Below are 14,923 nucleotides of genomic sequence, written 5' to 3' on the forward strand. Positions count from 1 at the left end.
TCTTGATCCCATGAGGGATGCCTGAGCAGTGTATATATACATGCATGCATGTGTATATATGATCGATCTCGATATAGAAGACGTCTTAATTAACAGTGTACTACTGTCGCTGAAAGAAGCTTGGAACTGTTTCTAAGTTGACCTTGAGAAATTTCTGTCAGTATTCAGTAATGCTAATATTTGACGAAAAATTGTACTATGTTCTTTTTCCTCGTGAAACAAAAATTGTACTATATATATACACGTCCTGATGTATTCACCGCTCTTACGTTTTGAAGCTGACACGGCACGACAGGGTTTTAGCTCTGGCACTACCGCGGTGCATGGTACGTACTACACCACATGCACATCACGTGGTACGTAAAGTGATCGCCGTGTTGTTTAATTAAATACAACTGCCCCTCCTCCTTTGTACTTGGAGAAATGTTGAATGTTTCGGTTTACCAAGGTAGATCGGGTTCGCGCGCTTTACAGCTGCTCATGTGTATGCATGTTGAGTGGAGACCGGGGGGGCAAAAAAGTGCTCCATCGATGAATGAATGAATGAATGCCCAGGAACGTGCATGCGCAAAAATGTCTTCAACGGTTTGCATTGCAGATCAATACAAAGCACGGGAGTAGTAGTAATTGCCGGGCCGGAGCAAGCAGCTCACGCTCGCATGCATGCGCACGGACGCGGCCCCGGCGCCCCGTCATGGTTATCGGAGGACTGTCCTAGCAACTTCACTTATCTCTGCCATCTTGATCGATGGTGCAGTGCAGGTAGAGGCAGAGCTAGACTGATCTAGAGCTGTCCAGCCTCCTTTTCTGAATTTTCAGCCGCAGAAATGTTTTCAACTGGTAGATTTTTCTTTATTTGCTTTTGGGTCCTAATTAAGGCCCGGGAATTTCATAGGAATTCTAGAGGATAGGATTTTTGTAGGGTTTTTTTTTCTGAAGAGCCCTTTGGTTCATAGGAATGGATTCCTATTCCTACATAGGATTGGTTTCTATCCTTCACATTTCATAGGAAAATAAAAATGAGCCTAAACTTAATGGAAAAATTTCTTTGGTGTGAACCAAATGACATCTCGTTTTCTATTCCTATTCATAGGATTTGGGATATATGTCATCTCATTTCCTATAAATTCCCTATTCCTACGATAATCCTATCCTATGAATCAAAAGAGGCCTAAATATGTTTGCAGATTGGATTAGGTTTAAGCATTACATTGGGATTACTTTTCATGTGAATTATCTGATGTTTTGCCCCGCAAAAAAAATAATACTTATTATCTGATGTTGTGTGACATCTCTGCTTAATAGGGGTGATAAACTGCTCATATCAACAAAGTACACCTTCTTTTCCTTTAACATGAAGTTGATTCTGGGTGCGCACCAGTTTCACACTTCAAACGCCAATGTGGCAGTAGAATCAATGAATTGTAATTGTGTCTTTTGAGTTGGTTCACTAGCACATCCCTCTTTTGTGCTTGCAAGAACCATCATTCATTACTACCCCCTCCGTCTCATAATATAAGAACGTTTTTGACACTACATTAGTATAAAAAACAGTCTTATATTATGGGACGGAGGGAGTACGTCCTATGAAATTACTGGTTCTACAAAAAAATATTGCTAGGAGTTGCTTTCATGATGTTGACCTCACATTCTAACTTGGTTACTGTGTGCAGAGTAGATGGCTCAGAATGCTTGGTTCTTCACGCGGCATACTTGGTTCTGGTTCTAGCTAGTGATGGCCAAGAGAAGAAGATAAAATGATGTTGGCTTCCACCTATACAGAATAGTCACAGTTTCTTGTACTCTCTCCGTTCGAAATTACTTGTCTCGAATATGGGTGTATCTAGAACTAAAATATGTCTAGATGCATCCATTTCTGCGACAAGTAATTCCGAACGGAGGGAGTACATACTCCGGGCTTAGTTGCCGAGATAAGCTGGGAACCATGCTTCGTGCTCTCTTCGCGGTTTTTCACATTGTCATTCTTGCAATGCAATTGCATCCAAGGAATGAGGACCATTTATGAGCCCGCTGTGGAGATTTTCTCGACAACTGAAGAGAAGAGCGTCATAACAAGAGGGAGAGAAAAAGATATCACCACAGAAAGATGGTATGGCAACTGGGATCTGATTTAAGGATGATAAGGCTGCTAGGGAATGATTTCAGATCAAAAATCTCCTTGGCATGTTATTCAGAAGAAGTACCTCAAATCTATTCCAAGTGGTATTTGAGAAGCCAATGTATGTAGAGCCGTTTGTACTTTGATGCTTCTTTTGTTGAAACAATATTCTACTGATACTTATGTTACATCAAAACCTGATTATGTAGTTCTTTGGCAGGCATCCTGGCTATAGGAAGATTGTAGATAAACATACATAAAATATACTCCCTCCATCCCATAATATAAGAGCGTTTTTGACACTACACCCTGGGATGGAAGGAGTAGAAAGACAATACACAGCTATTATACTGATGTGACAGACGTCCTCTTTCTATCTGCTTATGTTGCTGTCGGGTGTAGTGAAGCACGCACATCTATCCGATGGACCACTCACACTGCATACAAGGGATAGACCTACTTTGCAATACAAGTAGTGCTGAACTACCAGTGCAGTGGTGACGAACCATAGGGGAAACATTACAAACGAACATCAGTGTAGGATTACAGATGACCTACTGAAACAGCTCTGTCACGAACAGCACTGCATCGATCACATCACATCGGTGTCGCAAACCCAGACATGACAGCCAAGGAACCATTTCTTGCGCAAACCTTGGAACAATTCCCTCTTATGTTTCACCTCAACAAAGAAACAAACAACCTCACATCACATATGAACAGACAAGCTCCACCCGCTACAGATTCCTTTAGGGCCACAGCCAGGAACCGGAAGAAGGTCGGCGCACGACAAAACCGTTTGCGTCCTTTTGTTAACATTACATCGACAAGATCAACTCCAGGCAGAGCAACTTTGCTACAGCAGACAGAGTACTACAGATATGTTCGGTGTTTCTACCAAGATACTACACTGTTATTAGGTGCACATACTATTGCTCAGAAGATGTAGTCGGGTACTTCCAGAGGGAACGGAGCCACCGTGACGTCGAATGGTTTTCCTTCTGGCTGGGTCAACCTTAACCAAAGGATAAAACAGTCAAATCACGCATCAACATAATGAAAAAAGAAAACAGGATGTTTCGGTTGGTTGGCACACAAACACTTGCCAATCCTTAACAAACACAGTTTGGCTACAAATGCCTAATAAAATGACTTCATTCTTTTGATTGAAACTTCTCTTGTGAATTAGGTCATACCTCCCAGGCACAAATGTAAAAGAGCCCTCCACAGATCCACTACTGCCATTCAGCGGCGTGCAGCTCTCATAGACAAACTCGTCCTGCCCTGGTAAAAGTAAAGGATACTGCAAAACATAAAGCCAAATAAATAGCCACGTTAACTATAACTTTTCTCCACGAGAATTCAAGATACAGAAATTAGTTTTCCTTTTCGATTCCAGCATACCTCCCCAATAACACCTTCCCCATGCATATCCGAAACAACCGTGTCTTTACATCGGATGATCCAGTGGCGTGAGTGAAGCTGGCAGGAAGAAAAGTAAACCCCACCTAGCATGCATGCCTCAGGAACTGACAGGCGGATGGAATAGCTGTACAGATGTGTGCCCACATGCCCCCGACGAGGATGTTCTGGCACAAAGACAGCAGATGCACGTACCTATAACCATCAGAAATGTCAGCCCAATGCACCAATGAGACCATATAGAATGTCTACTGCATGTCATGAAAAATCACTCACGGAAGCAATCAAGTGGGATGAAATGTTGCAAGTCATGAATAAGAACAGTCAACCAAGTGTTGGAAACAAGATATGCCATTTAGACTTCAAGCTTAATAAAATGATGATGCCATATTTAGGAAGTCACGATTTATCACCTTTACACCATTTGTCACTGCTGACGAACACAATGGGGATGCTTCTGGATATAAGCAGATATACCTCGACGTCTTAAGAGGGCGGATCTTGATCATGCCATTCTGTAAGCGCCTAAGGTGCTCTTCCAACCACAAAAGTAATCCATCTTGGGGCATATCACTATTAGTTGGCTTTATCAATGATTTTGGCACGCATGGCATCATTTCTCCAGCTGATAAGTTGGCAGTGCCAACGTAAAGTTCACCACTTGAACAATTGAGAAGAAACGTTTTAGGATGATACCATGAACTTGCCACTAATGCAAGGTTGGGCCCAATGGGAAGACCTTGCTCCTCCAAGTGGAAATTAAATTCTTTTGTCTCTTCGACCATTTGCTCAAGAGATGACAAGTGCACATTTACAATGTAATTATAAAACAGATAGCCTCCTATTATGCCAAGAGGAGCCATGCGTACATCCTCGTTTTTACTGAAAGGCAGTTGACCATTGCAAAAGCGGTACAATAGCTTTGTAGGCATAGGAAGCTTGAAACCAAGATCATCTTCTGCTGATCTTATCTGAGCTTCAGAAACACCTTTACTCAAAGTTCTGAGTGCTTCAGGAAAGTTTTCAGAAATCCATCCTTTTAATGAGCTCCAAAAAAGTTTCACTCTCTTTACCAGGGGTAATGGATACATACCAAAAGACTCTGACCAAACTTTATATGCATCCTGAAAATTTGGTTACAGTTTGTTATCATGGATAAAACCAATTAATTTGAAGCGAAGAAGATATGCAGTCAATCGCCAAAATCAGATGAAGTAACATCGTAAATAATAATTCCACCAAAAAGAATATTTACAAACAATGAACGAATTTGGACGTCTATAAGTGAACAACAGCGAGCACAATCAATAACAGAACTGTTCTCTAGAAAAAAAATGACTAACAGAATAAGGAGTGTTGTACTACATATAATTCATGTTCCCCTAACTCTTAGTTTTTGCAGCTGGTAGGAAGTAGACCAAATAGGGTGCAATTTGTCAACATTAGAGAATAGCTCAAAAGGTCATAATTGTATTTCACAGCCAAAGGGCAGATATAGAGCAAATGACTAGCAACACACTCCAGACCCTGGACTGTAATAGATTGACATTGACAGCAAACCTTTTGAAAAGTTTCTTTCCAAAACCAAATTATCGATGCTAATAAAGTAATAATGACTGGGTTCATGGTGATGATACTAACTGTGCTATAGCTCCAGCAACATAAATTAGTTTTGAAGATTTTACAACAAGGAAAAGCCAAAAGGATGTCACAGTTCCGCTAAAACATACTCCCTCCGTCCGGAAATACTTGTCCTAAAAATGGTTGAAAATGGATGTATCTATAACTAAAATAAGTCTAGATACAACCATTTCTAGGACAAGTATTTACGGACGGAGGGAGTAGATTAGTAGTTGGTGCTTTAAAACTTGTTTTTTAAAATATGCAATTCTATAAAATATTGCACTACCAGTATGAATAATAAAATAGTGTTCAAGTTTTCATAGTTGATTTTCTTTTACACGAGGCCTAATCTCAGATATCCCAACGGGACTCTCGTTTCTCACATATGGCCGTGAAGGCCAGCAGGAAGTGGATGCAATTTGAAGTAACATCATAACAACCAAAGACGACATGTAAAAGTTGAAAGTTTAGGTTTCAGACAATTCACTATTGGGATCATTCAATGGCATCGTATTCCTTGGTGGAGCAACCTATTAAATAGGCACTACTCATATATTATCATAGAAAAAAATACCAGCATTTTTCTTCAGTGGCGCGTAAAACTTTACATGCTTACACGCAGAGGAAATGTTCTACCTGAGAAATGCAGTCCATGAGCAGAACTGTACAAGTCTCTGATAGTAATACCACAAATTAAACATCAATAATCAATCTCCATCCCCTTTTGGACAAGTTAAACCGAAAAATAATGACAGCAAGCTAACGCGACAAAAGATACACTGAAAAGAAAAGAGAAAATCATGGTGGGGAGTCATTACAGATCAAACTCTTTTGACAGACATTAGGACAATGAAATGTTAACTTCATTCACATAAGGACAAGGATATTAGAAGAAAATAGATATATAAGTGAGAAGTACTACCAATTTTAGAAAAAATGGTGTTGTTTATTTTATTCCTCTTATGTTTCTATTTTTCTTTACCTTGTAGTTAGTCAGGGTCCTATCTTCTCTAAGCCGCTTTTCCTACCTATGTAAACAGTGAGATGATATAAACTAGTTCTACAGACACACCTTACTCTACTTTCGACACACCTAAGACTAGCCACAGTGGGAGTAACTTCAGCAGTAACTTCAAGTCCAACTCAGCAAATTTGTCTATGTGGCAATGAGTTAATGAAGAGAGAGGTAGTTCTAGTAACTTAGCTAGTTACTGTAACATCACATGTCTCAATGCAATATGAGCCTATAACCTAATAAATGGAGCTTTGCATGACACCACACCTATGTTACTACCCACTATGAAGGTAGTAACATAGTCTAGGGATATGTGTGTGTTACTAGTGTATGTTACTCTCCATTGTGGCTAGTCTAACCTTAATGGTCTACAAAATCATAGGTAATTGCTTGGTACTATGTGTTTCTGATTTACCATCTGTTTGGTCATGGTCATAACTCATAACTAATGGGCTAAGATCAGGAAATTCAGGAATGAGGCATTGATTAAAATACAAACACCAAGAAGGACTGAGCAGGGGTAAAGGCCCCCACTTTAATCCTAATTTGCAAATCCGTAAGTTATTTTACGTTTGCAATGAAAACACGGTAGTTCTTTCAATTCACAGTAGGACCCCTCACTCAAACCTTCTGCTAGGTCCGGCATTTCCAAGCTGACAACACGCACCAAAGAATTCACAACAGTAGCAATACAAGTAACAAAATCATCCAAAGTTCCACACGCCAGGAACCCCATCACGAAGCGGCAGATTGTATATCGACTGCTTCTTAATTCTTGTGTTTGGGCAAGGGTTAGTTAGGGGAAAGGAACGAGGGGATCAAGCCAGCACCAGACCTTGAAGGAGGGGAGCGGGCGGTCCTCGGGGTCGAGGGGCGCGTCGAGGCCGAGGTCTCGGGCGCAGAAGTTGCGCCAGACGGCGTCCTCGGCGACGGCAGCGCGCAGGTGCGTGCTGGCGCAGGCGAGCACAGCCGCAGGGCGCGCGCCGGCCTTGGCGATGATGGTGTCGAGGGCGAGGCCCTCCATGCTCTCCAAGCCCGCCGGCGCCGCGGGCCCCGTCGGCGGCGAAGCCATCCGCGTGGCGCGGTGGGATTTTGGCGGTGTCAGACTAGGGGGGCGGTGGAGGGGGAGGGAGCGAGACACGGAGATGCTGACTGCTGAACGAGGAGAGAAATAAAGTGGTGAAAGCAGTAGGTTGTTATTGGGGCAATGGGCTTTGGATATTATATCTTAAAAAAAATGAGTTTTGAATGTACTCCCTCCGTTCCCAAATACTTGTCTTTCTAGGCATTTCAAATGGACACAACATACGGATGTATGTAGACATATTTTAGACTATAGATTCACTCATTTTGCTTCGTATGTAGTCACTTGTTGAAATCTCTAAAAAGACAAATATTTAGAAACCGAGGGAGTATGAAATTGCGGCAAAATGATACTCTCTCCATCCCATAATATAAGAACGTTTTTAGACAGCAGAAGTACTTATAAAGTTTATCTAATTTCCTAGTAAGTTTTTTAACACAAATTTCCTAATAAGTACTCCCTCGGTAAATTAATATAAGAGCGTTTAGATCACTACTATCTAAACGCTCTTATATTAATTTACAGAGGGAGTAATTGCTACTACAAAGTTTACTACTCCATTCGTTTCTAAATATTTGTCTTTTTAGAGATTTCAAACGAACTACCACATACGGATGTATATAGATATATTTTAGAGTGTAGATTCACTCATTTTGCTTCATACATAGTCACTTGTTAAAATCTCTAGAAAGACAAATATTTAGAAAAAGAGAGAGTATATAAATGGGAATAGTATGCATCGTCTTTATAAATTCTATAAATTCAAATGTAAATGTAGCCTATAAAGTATGTATGACGGGCAACCTTTTTCATACTTTTTTTAAGAGGAACCTTTCCATATTGAATGTGCTCAATATCGTGTTCATGTATGTCATCATTGTATACATGCATATCTCACTTCACAAAACGGTGAAGCCATCCGTATTGGATATGCCTCGCTGCATCGTTCAAATTCAACACCTTCAAGAAGAAATTGTCGCTTATCAGCAAAAAAAATATTAGAAGAACAGGGAGGCCCCTCCCCGGTTCCGTTTTATAGAATGAAACCACAAAGTCGTTCGGGATACATCGGCTCACTGAGAGGAGCAGTTCAGCGAAAGACTAGGTAAACGAAATTATTACATCAAGTTTTTGCGAAAACTAAGATGACGACTTTATCACACACACAGCGCATCACGCTTTAGATGCAGAGCAGTCCCTGGGAGGCTTTGCGCGACTTCAGCGGTGGCACAACCACAGCTTGTGGAGACCAAGCGGCCGTCAGAGTTGAGGTTGGACTTGACACCGTTGCGTCTTCACTATGCTTATTGGAAGGGGATGCAAAGCCTAGCGCGTCGTCCGTGATCTTCAGCTTGGTCCAAGGATCCACCAGAGGGGCTTCAGGGTGCCTCGGAATCAGCCACCGATCAACAGTGGCTGCCTCGGGTAGGTTGTGAGGTGCGTTGTGAAGGCCTCCAGCCTTTCCGCAGTCTCGCTCGAGGACAATACCGCCCAGCTCTTGATAGTCTTTAAGATCAACCTCAGCACCTGCTTAATCGACGTTCATAAGGTGTTATTGAAAATTATAGAGTTCCTATATTCCAGACATACCAAAGCACAGCAACATTAACAGTGTTGAGAACAGAATTCTATTAGCAATCCAGAATTTCGCCACTGATTCAAAATTAGTCCCAGTATCTACCCTAAAATGACTCGTGATCAATGGCCAAATTTGCCTAGGGACCACACATCTATAATACATAAATAGTTGATCCCCACTAAGTCTATTTCTCTCAACATGCAGCCCTCCACATCATCAAATGTGCCACGTCATCATCCACTAGAACTATTTTGTAGCACATGCATACCCCAATTTAATTGTTCCATCTCCAATAGTCCAACGTACATGCGTATTCTTTGTTCACATAGAATTACTTTTGAAAATAATAGCTTTCGATTTAGATCATTTCATGCATATAAAATGTATCCAAAATTAATCTTTAAAATCCCGCAGCAACGCGCGGGGATGAGAACATGTTTCAGCTTCAGAGCAGAAGGCACAGTCAAGTGGTTTGATAATCTGTCTTTTCCTAAGGTTATCTCTAGTCATCAGTTTGTTGTTAGCAAAAAGCCACAAGAAGACATGAATTTTAGGGGGTATTTTAAGTTTCCACACCGAAGGGATGAAAACTGGTTGAACCCCCCTGAAATTGATCACATGGTAGAGTGAGCTTGTAGAATAGACCCCTTTGTTTTCTAGCTACCAAATAAGGGCATCAATGTCGTTACTGAGGGTCAAACTACCAGCTATCTCGACCAACTGATATCATTGCTCCATAAGTCTATCATCAAAGTTTCTTCTAAAAGTGAGTTTTAGCTGAAGACCGTCCCACACCTTGCTAACACTTTTGGTTTGTTCATTGCAAATGGGAGTAGATAGGCCAGAATTGCACAGCTAGAGGAGAGGTACCCAACCAGGTATCCTCCCAGAATCTAACCTTGTCTCCTCACCCAATCTTCCATCTATAACCAAATTTCAGCGCTTGGGTTATGGTTTTTATCCCTTTCCAAAATCTAGAGGCACTGGGTGATAGGTTAGGTGCAAAGATATTTACCCTACCAAAGCCTCTCTTCTCAAGCAGATCCAGTAGAAAGTTAAGATATACTTTGTCAAAGGCTTTTTCATAGTCAAGCTTCAAGACCAAATCTTGTTTTTTTCCCAGAGTGGACTGAATGTACTACCTCATGAGCAGTGACCACACTCTCCAGGATATATCTGCCTTTGAGGAAGGCAGATTGGTTGCTAGCTATCAATCTCTGAAGGATCTTAGTCAGCCTATTAGTAAGAACCTTAGTAAAAATCTTAAAACTACAGTTGATTAAGCTGATGGGCCTAAACTTTTTCATGGAAGTAGCATCAGGTTCCTTAGGGATTAGAGTAAGCATAGCAAAGTTAAGTCTATGAATGTCTAGTTCTCCTTTATGGAAATCATTAAACATGTCTATCAAATCAACTTTTATCACCTCCCAAAATTGATGATAGAAGAAAAATGGAATCACATCTGGTCCAGGGGCACCATCAGGGTATGAGTCAAAGACTGCTTTCTTTACTTCTTCCTCAGTAAAGGGTGCTTCTAGGGCCTCATTCTCAGTCGATGTGACTAGCTCTTCTGCTGAGAAGAAGTCAGGTTTAAGTGTAAAGCCACTACTATTGTATTTTTAAACAGGTTTTTATAAAAGTCCCCAGCCACATTAAGCATATCCTTAATGTCATGGACAGGCCCGTCAGGTCCATCCAAGGAGTGACTGAGGGTTTTCCTCCTCCTCTGGTTAGCCATTGCATGAAAGTATGCAGTGTTTCTGTCTCCTTCTTTAATATTTCTATCCCTAGATCTTTGTTTGGCTTTTGTTTCTTCCTGAAGCCAAATTTTCTGAAGTTCAGTATGTATGAATTTCATTCTAGCAAATTCTTCTTCGGAAAGGTCAGAGGATTCAACTTCAACATCTAAGATGTCAAATTCCTCCAACAATATTTTTTATACCTTCTAAGATTAGCTTCCTCATTGGAATTCCAACCTTTGGCAACTCTTCTAAGACTTCTAATTTGAATCTGCCAGTTTTCCAAGCTAGAAGTACCCCTATTTGGCTCTGACCAAATTTTATGGATTAGATCAACAAAGTTAGCCCTAAGGAGCCACCATTTTTCCATTTTATAGCTACTTTTCCTAGGTTGGGCCTCTACCCCAGAGTCCCAGAGGAGGGGGTATGGTCACTGCCACATCTAGGAAGAGATCTACACGATGCCAAAGGATAGAGGGCATCCATGTCAGTATTGCAGAAGAGTCTATCAATAGTGGACATGATGAGGTCAACTTGATTGTTGGCCCAAGTGAATTTCCTGCTAGAGAGTTTAATCTCTAACAGCCCCCATATCTCAATCCATGCATTGAAGTTATCACTCCATCTATGATTGATAACTCCATTGCTCTTTTCTTTAGCATTCCTAACTAGATTGACCCCCCCCCCCCAATCAGGGTAGGGATGTGGCTATCTACAAATAAAGTGTCAAGTTCAGAAATAAAAGCAGCTTTCCCTTCTTCATATGGGGAGCCATACACTGTAACGACCCTAATCAGATGACCAAGACTTTTGTGCCTCATTTCACAGCTAACAGAAACATATAAATGAGACCAAGAGACCACATCAAAAACATCTTGATCCACTCCCATCAGGATGCCTCCAGCAGTGCTTGTGGCTGGGAGGTGGTGCCAAGCAAAATCTCTATGACCAATTAATGATTTGAGGTAGGAGGGGGAAAAATCCTCCTTCTTAGTTTCCTGAAAACCTAAAATGGTAGCATGGGTTTTAGCTATGGTGTCTATAATGAGAGGCTTTCTGCCTGTAGCAGAAATGCCTCTTACATTCCAGAAGAGGGCATTCATTTTTTAATCTTTGTCCTGGGGTGCTTGCCCCGCCTATTCCTTCTTACCAGGGACCAGAGCCCTTCATTAGGGCTAGATGATGGATCGGAGATGAATAGATGATTAGTCAAATGATTATGCAGCTCAGCCTCATGACCTTGAGTCATGATTTGGGCTCTAGTTTCATCTATCACAGTGTGGGAGGAAAGGTTACTAGAGATAACATTTCCTAAGTCAACCTCCACACCAATGTTAGTGGGAACTGATAAAAAAGATGGGTTATTAAACATGTTAAAAGAAACTTGATTCTTATCATGTGCTTTCTAGACTTCCAAATTCTGGACCTCCTTGAGCTGTTGAGCTTTTTCCATGATGGTTATTTTGTCACCAGCAATTCTTGAGCTCATCCTAGTAGCTTGCATAGGGCCCCATTTCTTGTTGTCAACATAGTCTTCATGGCAGGAAAGTTGGCTTCATATTGCACTTCCAGAGATAGTTGTTCAGCTTCATCATAAACCTCCAAGTCTTCTATTTCTCCCTCAGGATCGATCTCATCTTCCCCAATTAGCTCCATCTCCCTCAGAAGGTTGAATCCAATAGAATCCCCCTGTTTTGAGTTGAGCAATTGCTCCAGGGCTTGAACCCTGGGTAGATATTGGGGCTCAGGCAGCTGGTTTTTGAGCATGGAGGTTGGGGTAGCCTCTTCATGGGAGTGTTGTTGCCCTGGAACTTGTGTCATGTGGGTTGAGTTTCCAGTCCCAGTGAGTGAGCCAGAGTCAGAGCCAATACTGGACCCCTGCCGTGATCTGCCATCATTAGAGGCACTGTCTTTAGACATTGTTTCTAAAGAGGCATTTGTATCCATTGAGGGATTGGTTGCTGCCATAACTTCATCACTATTTCTTGGTTCCACCTTAATTAGCAGTCTGTAAATTTTTTCTTTGATACCAAAGAGTGTCTCTGCAGGGATTTTTGTATGGTCCTTGCATGATATCTTCACCCTAACTATTTCATAGAAGGACTGCAAGTTGTATTGCCAGTCAACATCCAGTAGCACCCCAAGAGTGGAGGTGATTTGGTCAAGCACGGACCACTCACACCACTTGGGGTTCATCTTCCTAATTTTGATCCAGATCTCTTGCAGGTCATCCTCTGCCTCAACATTTCCTTACCAGACTTCTACACTGACAATTACATTGTCTTTCTTCAAGCCAAAGTAGTGATAGCCTGCCACATGAGCTACATCTATTTCTGGAGGAAATTTCACCAAGAAAGTCCAGTCATCCAGGGCATTGATGGGCCATGGCCAATTGGTCTTATAGATGTCTGCAAATTCCTTCGCTAATTCTTTCTTGGATACTTCCCCAGATTCAACAAGCACTATTCCAACATTCTTTAGACCACCATAGTACTGAGCATTCACATTAGGGACATCAATGTGGTAGAAGCCTAGTCCTTGTGTTGCACTCCCCACATATCTTGCAGTGAGATGAGATTTCTTCATGACAGGACAATCATCCACCATGTGGGTCACCATCTTGTAAATAAAACAACTCTTGGGTCTCTCGCACTTGTCTTTGTGGTGTCCCGGATCACCACAATTGTAACAGGTCACATGGGCATAGGACATCAAGCTAGTGGAGGTGTATGAGGTAGATTTCTGAACCTGGTCCTGTTTTTTGTGCTGAGGATTCTTACCCTGAGTTTTGCCTGAGCCCTGTTGATTCCCCGAATTGCTTCGATCAGTTTGTAGCAGGTCCACGCCACCTCCAGTCCCCTGGGGGGAGGGTACTGAGCAGGTGGACCGAACCATGGCTGTTGTGGCCCTCCACCCCAAGCTTTCTGCTGGAAGGGATGAGGAAAACCTCCCAGGAATCCCCATTGCGTTGGTGGTCCTGGGAAGCCATAGCCAAAGAACTTATGTGGCGGAGGCCCCATCGGCAGCGGCATCTTGAAGGAAATATGCCCTAGAGGCAATAATAAAGTTGTTATTTATATTTCCTTATATCATGATAAATGTTTATTATTCATGCTAGAATTGTATTAACCGGAAACTTAGTACATGTGTGAATACATAGACAAACAGAGTGTCACTAGTATGCCTCTACTTGACTAGCTCGTTAATCAAAGATGGTTAAGTTTCCTAGCCATGGAAAAAGAGTTGTCATTTGATAAATGGGATGACATCATTAGATAATGATGTGATTGACTTGACCCATCCGTTAGCTTAGCACTATGATCATTTAGTTTATTGCTATTGCTTTCTCCATAACTTATACATGTTCCTATGACTATGAGATTATGCAACTCCCGAATACCGGAGGAACACTTAGTGTGCTATCAAACGTCACAACGTAACTGGGTGACTATAAATATGCTCTACAGGTGTCTCCGATGGTGTTTGTTGAGTTGGCATAGATCGAGATTATGATTTGTCACTCTATGTATCAGAGAGGTATCTCTGGGCCCTCTCGGTAATGCACATCACTATAAGCCTTGCAAGCAATGTGACTAATGAGTTAGTTACGGGATGTAGCATTACGGAACGAGTAAAGGGACTTGCCGGTAACAAGATTGAACTAGGTATGATGATACCGACGATCAAATCTCAGGCAAGTAACATACCGATGACAAAGGGAACAACGTATGTTGTTATGCGGTTTGACCGATAAAGATCTTTGTAGAATATGTAGGAACCAATATGATCATCCAGGTTCCGCTATTGGTTATTGACCGGAGATGAGTCTCAGTCATCTCTACATAGTTCTCGAACCCGTAGGGTCTGCACGCTTAACGTTCGGTGACGATCGGTATTATGAGTTTATGTGTTTTGATGTACCGAAGGTAGTTCGGAGTCCCGGATGTGATCACGGACATGACGAGGAGTCTCTAAATGGTCAAGACATAAAAATTGATATATTGGACGTCTAAATTCAGACACGGAAATGTTCTGGGTGGTTTTGGGTAAAACCAGAGTACTGGAGGGTTACCGGAACCCCCCGGGGAACTAATGGACCTTAGTGGAGAGAGAGGGGCTTCCAGGGCAGGCCATGCGCCCCTCCCCCTTGAGTCCGAATTGGACTAGGAGGGGGGCGGCGCCCCCCTTTTTCCTTCCTCTCTCCCACTCCTTCCTCCCCCCTCCTAGTAGGACTAGGAAAGGAGGAATCCTACTCCTGCTAGGAGGAGGATTCCTCCCCTCCTTGGCGTGCCATAGGGCCGGCCGGCCTCCCCACTTGCTCCTTTATATATGAGGGCAAGGG

The 14,923-nt window shown here is 42.1% G+C and overlaps 1 protein-coding gene across 1 annotated transcript; it reads right to left on the reverse strand.

Moving 5' to 3' along the window:
* Nucleotides 1-2,742: 2,742 nt before the first annotated feature.
* Nucleotides 2,743-7,360, reverse strand: LOC125550693 (F-box protein SKIP16). The gene is made up of 5 exons (XM_048713746.1): nucleotides 7,015-7,360; nucleotides 3,955-4,665; nucleotides 3,524-3,736; nucleotides 3,316-3,422; nucleotides 2,743-3,134 (listed from the first exon to the last, which is right to left on the reverse strand). Exons 1-5 carry the CDS (start codon nucleotides 7,249-7,251, stop codon nucleotides 3,056-3,058), a joined length of 1,347 nt encoding a protein of 448 aa, XP_048569703.1. The 5' UTR covers nucleotides 7,252-7,360; the 3' UTR covers nucleotides 2,743-3,055.
* Between the last annotated feature and the right edge of the window lie 7,563 nt (nucleotides 7,361-14,923).

Source organism: Triticum urartu, chromosome 4 (genome assembly GCF_003073215.2).
Source record: "Triticum urartu cultivar G1812 chromosome 4, Tu2.1, whole genome shotgun sequence".
NCBI lineage: Eukaryota > Viridiplantae > Streptophyta > Magnoliopsida > Poales > Poaceae > Triticum > Triticum urartu.

Coding starts and splice junctions, on each gene's coding strand:
- LOC125550693 (XM_048713746.1), bottom strand. CDS start 7,251: ATGGCTTCGCCGCCGACGGGGCCCGCGGCGCCGGCGGGCTTGGAGAGC. Junction 4,666..7,014: donor GCCCGCTCCCCTCCTTCAAG/GTCTGGTGCTGG, acceptor CCAAATTTTCAG/GATGCATATAAAGTTTGGTC. Junction 3,423..3,523: donor GGGAAGGTGTTATTGGGGAG/GTATGCTGGAAT, acceptor TATGTTTTGCAG/TATCCTTTACTTTTACCAGG.